The sequence below is a fragment of the Diorhabda sublineata genome, chromosome 6, assembly GCF_026230105.1.
Source record: "Diorhabda sublineata isolate icDioSubl1.1 chromosome 6, icDioSubl1.1, whole genome shotgun sequence".
Taxonomy (NCBI): domain Eukaryota; kingdom Metazoa; phylum Arthropoda; class Insecta; order Coleoptera; family Chrysomelidae; genus Diorhabda; species Diorhabda sublineata.
The window spans coordinates 20,541,687-20,551,936 of NC_079479.1; the positions used below are offsets into that span (position 1 = coordinate 20,541,687).

At 33.5% G+C, this 10,250-nt stretch overlaps 1 protein-coding gene across 1 annotated transcript; it reads right to left on the reverse strand.

The window, feature by feature from the left end:
- Positions 1-8,335: 8,335 nt before the first annotated feature.
- Positions 8,336-8,776, reverse strand: LOC130445842 (uncharacterized). The gene has a single exon (XM_056781727.1). The coding sequence runs from the start codon at positions 8,774-8,776 to the stop codon at positions 8,336-8,338; it is 441 nt and encodes a 146-aa protein (XP_056637705.1).
- Positions 8,777-10,250: the final 1,474 nt, after the last annotated feature.

Here is a 10,250-nt window from a genome sequence, read left to right on the forward strand (position 1 = left end):
TCTCAATTAACTCCATTTGTAAGTGTATTGGAGCATTTTGTACATTACATTTTGTAGGAGTAGCAAATAAATTGAAACATTCTTCCATGTTTTTGAAGTCGCTAAATCTGTTCGAAAATTGTTCCGACAGTAACTTGAGTTCTTCAGCATATTGAGCATAAGCAATATTTTCATACGCATAGAGCGTGTTGAAATGGTAACTGTTACCAGACTGCATCTGTGACTCCCACAAGCGTAGTTTGATCTGAAACGCTTTCAAATGGCTGTACAAATCATTTACTAACTGTCCTTGTTTTTGAAGTTTCAAATTTAAATCATTAAAATATCCTGTAAGATCGACCAGAAATGCTAAATCACATATCCATTTTGGGTCACTCAATTCAGATAGTGGCTTATCTTTTATTTTCATAAAGTCTGCTATCTCATTTCTAAGCTCGTAAAACCGATTCAACATTTTTCCTTTGCTCATCCATTTGACTTCACAATAATATGTTACGTCGTTATATTCAGCTGATATTTCATCCAAAAACGTCTTGAACTGACGATGGTTAAGCCCTCGGGATCGAATAAAATTGATGGTTTTTACTACCACATTCATAACATTGTGGAGTCGAATGGACTTAGAACACAAGTTCTGTTGGTGGATAATGCAATGAAGGACTGTCAAATTCCGATGAAACCTTTTCGTAAGCCGACCATAGAAGGTGCACCATCAGTGCATACTCCAATTAATTTTGACCATGGCAGGCCAAAACTTTTGAATACCTTTTGAACTTCATTAAAAATATCCTCTCCTGTAGTGGTTGTTTTTAGCGGCTGTAAAGCTAGTAATAGTGAACTCCTTATCAATACCTCGAATAAATATAGCCAGTTGAGTTGTGTCAGACAAATCGGTGCTCTCGTCTAAAGCTATGGAAAATGATTCAAACCAGCCATACGGTCAGTCAATGTTGTTTTTATATCATTAGCCATCATTTCTATACGTCGAACAACAGTTCGTATTGACAAACTAATTTTTTTATATTCATTTTTCTTTTCAGGACACAAAACACCGCCAAATTCTAACATACGCTCCTTGATAAATTCTCCTTCGGCAAATGGTTTTAATGCCTTTGGAAATTTTGAGCTAACTATAAAACTAGCTTTCACAACATTATAAGTTGTGTTCTTTGTTTATGAAACATTTGTTGCCGTTTTTCAATATTTGCTCTAAGCTTCTGGATTTTGTCTGTTCTTAATTGTCCTATCAGTGAGTGCTGTGTAGCATGCTTAGTTGAGTAATGCCTCTTTACATTGAATTCTTTCATTACTGAAATGGATTCATTACAAAGCAAACAAATAGGCTTACCATTGTGCAAAATAAATAAGAATTCTTCAGTCCATTTTTCTTGAAACTGGTGACCTTCTGTATCTACTTTTCGTATCTTTCCAACAGACATCATTTTTTTTACTTTTCGTTCAATAAACTTAATAGCAAACTATAGTTAGTGACCACTCAAGATGCACACAAATTCACAAAGCAAGTTGACGGCTCTAGCCGTTCGCTAGGATGTCACTTGTCTGAGTTATCACCTCGGTAACTCAAATAGAACTGAACTAACTTTCTGGCCATCCACCCGCTTATATAGACAAAATGAAGGAATAATCTGGAATAAACTAGTTTAGAATAATCGAGAAGCAATAGATAAAACCTGATGTGTAGCCCGTGAGGCGGCAAACTTCAAAGAATTTGATCGAGCAAGCCGAGTGGCGGTGATTATCAAAGAGTGAGGCGGCAAACATCGAAGGTTTTGATGTTTACCGCCTCACCGTCACTCCCGTGAGTAAACTAAGGAAACACAAGGAAACTTGTGTAGGGATTCATTAGTCTATTGATGACTCCACATTTTTATAGTCTATTCATATCATCTCCGGTGCCGGATAAGATAAAAAGCACAAACAAGTGTTTTCTTTTAAAGATATGTACTAGTATAAGTATATGTACTAGTACTAAGTATAAGTACTTAGTTTAGTGTAATATTTTTTTAATTGGGTTTTTTCAAAATGTCTCGCGGGCCGGATCATATCTTACACGGGGCCGGATCCGGCCCGCGGGCCGGTGGTTGCCCATATGTGGTCTACACATTGTAAACGATTCTTTGACACTAAAGCATTTCTCTTCTTCTGTTATCTTGGAGGGCCCTCTGAAGAGGAAATGTGCAAACTTGTTTTATACTTTTTATTAGTAATATATAAATTTTTAGTCATTTACATTGAATTACAAGTTGAGTTGATTTTTTAGAAAACAACATTTTGGTTGTCAGATTTCCAATTCCTCAAAAAAATTTCATTGTATACATATGTACACAATGTATTTGTGTACAATAAAAAGTAAAACTAGAATAATAATAATAATAATAATAATAATAATAATAATAATAATAATAATAATAATAATAATAATAATAATAATAATAATAATAATAATAATAATAGTTTCAAAATTTTAATTAACATGGGAATATCATCATATTGTATAATTATTTTCTAGGAGAATGAAAAACAATATACAAGACCTAACCCAATTTGGTTGTATGCAGCTCACGACAGCATCCATTGAAAAAAATTTGAAGCAATTAGTGGAAAAAATTATGCAATACGAAAATGAAAATAGGGAGTTGAAGGATAGAGTTGAAATGTTGACCAAACAAATACTAAATAAAAACGGCACAATTACTTTACTTGAACAGGAGAATATTACCCTGAACGATACCTTGAAGAAAAGTTAGTTGAGTTAGTTTCTCAATTTGCCTGTCGGCTTATTACAAGGTCTCACTCTGCCAGCTAATTGGATTTCTATCAAAAAATTTAAACTTGAAAAATTGAAATAATGATGAAAATTGAACAAACTACGCTTATAATTGAAAAGACTCTGGACACTAATACCCTGACTGCTCGTCTTAATCCCACTGATGAGCTAGACATCTAGATTTTGTATATATACCAAATTAATTTTTGATACTGTCTAACTATTAAAACTTCAAAATTATTTTAACTAAGAGATAAAAACCATAGATTACAATCAACTTGGAAACCATATTCATCTGCCTCTTCCAGCAAAACCAATGTGAATCCACAATTATTACTCGTCCCTTCAGTAAAACCTATTTCACGTGAGCCGTAAAAATAAAACGCGGCAATAGTTTCCCTATATACAGGGTGTTCTAGGACTGTGAAATCAGAACTTAAATATTAGTATATTTTGTAACTCATATGTTCGAACATTATAAATTTTCAATGAACCATTACATATGTCCATGTAACTTTTACAAGGATAACCTGTACAATCTAAAGCTGGCAAAAATAAGTTTTTCAATGGATTTTGTAAATATATGGTACTCTTTATCGTTAAAAGTCGATAAAATATAAATAAACAAAATTTATGGTTTAGGAGATATGCAAATTTCTAGATCGCTGTACATGCCAAGCAAACCGTTTTTCTAAAGAGATATTCTGAAGAAAATTATCATAAATTGTAATTATTCATTGAGAATATTCACAGAAGATATTAAAACACAATCAAACATTTCTAATTGAACTGCATACGGTCGAACATCGTGTTATTTAAATAAGGAAAAAATTGAAATGTAAAAAAATGTAGTTGGTTAGCCTACGTAACGAATAAAAGCAAAAAAAAACTATAATAAATGTTCGAAATTGGCACATTGCACTTCTATATACTTCCGGAGTCTAGGGAGGATATTTCTTTGAATTTCGAACAGTATTCCAAGCTTCTGTCTTATAGCGTCACAATAGAAGTTTATTCTATCGATCATTTCCTCCCTTGTCTTTACCAGTGTTCTATGTACCAAACTTAGATATCCTAAAAAAGTGAATCCATTGTATTTAATTCAGGAAAACGTGGTGGCCTTGCAAATGGAACTCCCCAATCATTCCACCTATTAAAATGATTTTTCACACCATTTAGGAAATGGGGAGGGGCTCTATTGTGCATGAACCACACGTCTCTGTGAATGTTTATTACCTCCTTAAAATATATGCAATACCGGTAAACACTAGGAACGCAATGATCGACAGAATAAACTTCTTATTGTAACGCTATTAGGCAGAAGCTGGGGAGGGGCTCTATTGTGCATGAACCACACGTCTCTGTGAATGTTTAGATGAATATCACATAACATATCAAATTATTATCAAAAAATACTTACCTCCTTAAAATATATGCAATACCGGTAAACACTAGGAACGCAATGATCGACAGAATAAACTTCTTATTGTAACGCTATTAGGCAGAAGCTTGAAACGGTTTCCTTGATATGAAAACCGATCTGATAATATATATATCTCCTGAATCATAAATTTTATAGAGTTGAACAAATAGTACTTTTTTTGGAAAATCGATTGAAAATTCATATTTGCTATCTTTGGATTGTACTGGTGGTCCCTGTAAAAATTACGAATTCTTAACCATTGAGCATGAGCAGCCCTGGCCTTAATATAGTGATGTAGTATTATTTATTCCATTGAACACACTATTCCATTAAATTGATAATGTTCGAACGTATAATATAGAAAAGATACTTAAATATAAGTTCTCATCTGGCAACTTTGTGAGCTCATAATCATAAACGAGAGTGAGATATTTTTTTGTCTTATTATTTTCACGTCATCTACCCACCCCCGAATTTTTGTATATTTTTATATATAAATCTTGAAAGAAAGATCATTAAGAGATTATGGATTGTTAATGAAGAATATATTGCGAAGTCTACTTGGAAAAAACAAATTTTCAACTGTCCTTGCTTTACTTTTGTCTATGTCTCCAAATTCCTACCCCAAATGCAATAAAAAAATATGAAGGCAGCAAGTTTGTACATCAAATTTAGAAAATGGACTTGCATTTCCGTAATCATCAGATTTTTCGGTTGAATTATGTTTAAGGAGTTGACAGAATCGTTATCATTTCAATCACATTTGTATTGTTTTCTTCATATCTTTTCATTTTATATAAGTTTTTATATCAATAACTGATATTTCCTTTAATATTTTTATTTTAAAAAAATGGATCTTAATAAAATTATTTGATAATATGGCTGAGGGCTGGTAATTGTACCCTTATATGCATATAACAGAAACTGAAAGAAAACCTAGTGTTACACTTTTGCGATTATACAAAATTTCTATCTCTTGACATTCAATAAAGCTAAGACTTCTCTTATCACCTTGTAAGGATTGGACGTTATTATACAAGGGTTATTACCTAAGTTTTGAGATAGACTAATGAAAACAAATATTTATAATTGGATATTTGCTATGACTTTGTCTTTTTCCATTCCGATTGAGGTACCTTCTAAACATGTGATTTGAACGCATCAACCGCTTCCTCGGGTATAGGAAAACGTTGATCTCGTAATTTGTTTTGAAGAAATCATTAAGTGCCAACAGGAATTTTACGGCCGACGAATTACCCATCAATTCAATGTTTTGACTGTTCATAAACGTTTTTATTTGAACTGATGTGTACAAACTCGCATTGTCGTGGTGGAGAATGATTCGTTTCCCTGATTCCTTCCAACACTTTTGGAAACAAATGCTGGTGGGCGATCATATGCTTCCAACGCGAAAAAATCTTTTTGACAGCCAAAATATTCATGTAATATTAGATGTATTGCCACAATGAGTTTGCAATATCAGTTTACGTACATAATCGATGTTTACTGACACAACAGACAACCTCTACGAAATTCATCCTGGAGGGAAGTGCGACCATGATTGAATTTGTGAAACTAGCGAAGCCTGGTGGTTTGAAATGATGCTTTATCACCATAAGTTGATCGGCAAACTGATATTAGTTTAATGCACGTCGCAAGTCAAAGAAAATCATAGCACGAAAATGGCGATTTAATTCCATTTTTTGACCAAGATGAATGTTTTAAGTTCACTATTAAAAATGTCAAATGTTTTGCCATATGTCACAACTTAAGCAGCAATACTCGTAGAAAATACCCATCGTAATTTCATGCGGGCAATCATCTCTATCGTAGAGAATATGCTGGAGTGTGTGTTTATGAAACTAAATCTCGACAGAGTTATTTGATGATGAAGTTGGGGGCTCTTAGATATTTTTTCATCATTGTCATCTTTCTCGTTTGTATGTATGTAAACAATTTTTAAGAATTATATTTTTCTTGAGTTTGATTCTGTTAAAAGGATTTGTAGATTATTACATTTATTGTTTTTTTTTTGGTATTTTATGGTCTGTTAATGCCACTCCGTGTTTTTATCGTATTAATAACTATTCAAATTATTTTCTAATTATTTAAAGGTGTGCCTTATTTGAACAGCTTTATAATACGTAGAAATAACATGATGTGTTTCCTAAGTTCTTTTTTCATCCATTATTATAGGTGAAACTCGACAAACTATCACGCAAAACAAAATTAATGAGCTCCAATCAGAAAATTTAGAAATTTACAAAGAAAAAGAAAACTTAAAATCACTCAATGACGACTTGAACTCTACACTAAACGTGTACCGACAAGTGAACAGTCGGTTGCACGAAGAAAAGATTATATTGCAAGAAAATTGCGGTAAAACAACATCACATATAAAACATTGTATTGAAGACATTTCTGAACTAGACAAAAAACTCATTATATTATATCGGCAACATGAATGTTTTGTGGAAGAATTAAACGATATGAATAAAGATTTAGAAAGCTTGATAAAAACATTCAAAAAAATTTCAAAACTGCATAATGAAATGGAAACCAGAATAAAAATTTCATGCGGGACCATTGAAGACAATGCTAGACATATAACGGAGAGAATTAAAACATTTCAGGTAAATTTTTATTCAACGTACTAATACATTACCAAAGTAAATAAGTAGATCGAAATCTTCCAAACTTTATAACATGAACCATTAAAACATTCACGAATCGCAGTAATTATTATAAAAAATCAGCCGTTCAGAAGTAAATGATATTGATAAACTTTAGAATTGTAACGAAGCTGTAACAAAAGAATATTATGTTATTTTGAGACTGAAGGTAAACTGTTTAGTTTACCTTCAGTCTCTGAAGAAGATAACTTTGTTATCGAAACGTGCGTCATAATTGTGTTGGTTATAGTGTAAACAGTATGTTTAATAATGTCTGTGGTAACGGAAATTTTACAAAATTGGTAATAATAAATAATTGAATTCACATAACTTTTCGTACAAACATTTTTTATAAAAAGTTTTGCATGTTTCGTGAAGAAATTTAGTTTTTGCTTAAACTAAATTATAAATAAAAAATGATTAGAATTAGGTCTTACCTCCAAATATTTAATATTATTTATTATCTCTCAGTTTGCTTATAAATATTTTTATCTGAATCCTGCAGCTTTTCGACATGTTAACTCATTACCTACCATTAGCGTTATCGCAAGTTTCTCTCCCAGATTTAATGTTATTTCCACCATTTCATTGTGATACCTTCTCGATAGCTTCTCAATATTATACTCAAATATTGTCGGTTTACAATTTTAACTTTGCTTATTAAATAATCATCACCAAAAAGCCTTATTATTCGAAGTACAGCTCATCGTATTCTATGGTTTTAACACCTAAAGTTCAGCAAGCCCTTTGATACCTTGGCAAAATCATTCTTGGATTTGGGGTCTCGTATACACTACAACACAAAGGATATATTGTATCAAATCTATTCTTTGTCTATCATCAAGCAAAAAGTTGGCAAAAAGTTGTTGCAATACATTCTAATCTTTTAGTTGCAAATTTTCACACACAAGAATTTCGTCATGGATCTGAATAAATAGTGAGCTGACGGTGTAGGTTGCGGACTGAATACCGGGTATGCTAGAACTACAGTGCAATTAATTTCTTTAATCTTATTTCGCGTAATATTCGCAGAATATGGTTATCATTGCATTGTTATAAAAGAACCCGCTTTCGGTTGAATAAACAACAAACATAAAATATTTCTCCGATAAAATGTCACAAATTCGCTGTCTACTATATAGTTAGCTTAACCATGTGGAATGATTTCGAAGTACAATAAATCTTCATTATTATGCTAGACATACAACAAGACATTCAATGTAAAAGTACAATCCTAAATATTTTTAAGTTATTTCTGATTTTAAAGATTTTGTTTTCGTAATAATTTTTCTTATTCCCGCCATAAATATTTCATAGTGAAGACGGTTATTCTTCACTATAAAGTGGATTGCCAACTATCTTTCCAATTTTTAGGTGGTCTCCCGGGAGGCCTTGAGCCGGGTGGGTTGTTTTCTAGGACTCTTCTCGGAAGTCTGTTCTCGTCCATCCGTCTTACATGGTTGTTCCACTGCCTCTTACGTTGTTTCTACATCTCACAATGAGTAATATCCCGCATTGCTCTTTGACATCTGTATTTCTTACTCTGTTTCTTTGTGTTTTCCCCACTATTGTTCTAAGTGTTTTCATCTCGGCCACCCTCAGCATCTGTTTCGTCTTGTTGGTGTCCTCGCGGACATCCGTGCCATACGTCATGATAGGTCTGATACAAGTCTTGTAGATTCTAATTTTACTATCTATGCGCATGTACGGATTAGACCAGACTATATCTCGTAGGCATCCTGATAGTGCGGATGCTTTGTTAATCTGGCTTCTTAGGTCTTTAACTGGGTCGTGGGTACTTGATATGTCTATGCCCAGACATCTGAATTGCATAACTTGTTCTATGGGATTGTCCTCCACCACCAGCTTACATCTGAGCGGATCCTTCGCCATTGTCATACATTTGGTTTTGCTGATAGAAATGTTCATATTGAGTTGGCGGCTTACTAAAAAGAACTGGAAGAGTTGTCGCTGTAGGTCGTTTTCTGATTCGGCGACGCATCATCAGCGTAGCATACCATACCAACTCTTTTGTTGCCCATTCTGTATCCGAGGTTGAGACATGTTACATTGTTTTTAATTTTATCCATGAGGAGATTGAACAAGAAGGGACCTAGACTGTCACCCTGTCTAATTCCTCCTGGTGTTGGGATATTTTCAGTGAATTGATTTCCTACCTTGACCTTTGTTACGTAATTGTTATTTAGGTTATGGATTATCTTCGTTATGTTTGCTGGTGCCTTATTTTCCATCAATTTATGCAAAAAGTCTACCAACCGGACCCTATCAAACGCCTTTATTAGGTCAATGAAGCAGATATATGCTGGCATATTGTACTCTGTAGCCTTTTCTTTTATTTGTTTTATTATGAACACTCCGTCTGTTATTGACCGTCCCTTTGTAAAGCCCTGTTGTTCTTCAGCATTCTTAATTTGTGTTTCCTTGAGAATACTCGTAAACATTTTTATTGCCATATTTAAAAGAGTTATTCTGCTATAGTTGTCTGGGCAGGTTTTTAGTCCTTTCTTGAATACAGGTATGGTGATGCTGTTATGCCATTCATCTGGTGTTTCCGTTTTGTTTAAAATTTTGTCAAATAGTTGCACTAGTTTCCTTGCAAGTTTCATATTTTAAAAGCTCGTTTGGGATGCCGTCCGGTCCCAGTGATTTTCTGTTTTTCAGTTTCTTGAGTTTTGCTTTCACCTCTTCATCAGCGACCGTACCACTTATATCTGTTTCGTATTCGTTTATATTCGGCATTTCCTCAGCATCGTAAAGCTCTTTATAATGCTGTTGCCATGTCTCTATTGGTACTCCTTTGGTTTGCACGAACTCGTTAACTCGTTTTTTTCTGTTCCGAAGCATTTTCCACACATTCATTTGGGCGCTATACAGGTAGTGGTCCATGTCGCTAGTAAAATTAGCCAAATGTGCTATTTTGATTGATCTTATTCTTGCATTTACTCTGTTTCTTACTTGGACATATTCTGCGTGGGTTTCTTCCGACGGTGCGCTTTTGTATGTTAAGTAACATTTCCTTTTTGAATCAGAGAGTTCTTTTACCTCTTGACAAAATCATGGTTTGGTGTGGTTTGTCGCGTTTACATTAATTTTGCGCTTTCCAATAGCTTCCTCCGCTGCTTCTTTGATACATTTCGCAGTAGTTTGCCAGCTCTCTTCTACTCCCCATTCTGGTTTCAAATCTATCTCTTTTAATTTATTAGTAATCCTGCTCTTGTAGAGGAGTTTTGTACTCTCCGTTGTTAAAGACTCTAGATTGTACTTTTCGATGAACTGTCTATTATCTCTATTCTCTATTATATCTATTATTCAAAACACGAAAAAAAAATGCAATTTTGTCAATGGT

What these genes read in the sequence shown, in the direction of transcription:
- LOC130445842 (XM_056781727.1), bottom strand. Translation starts at nt 8,776, where the DNA reads ATGGCGAAGGATCCGCTCAGATGTAAGCTGGTGGTGGAGGACAATCCC.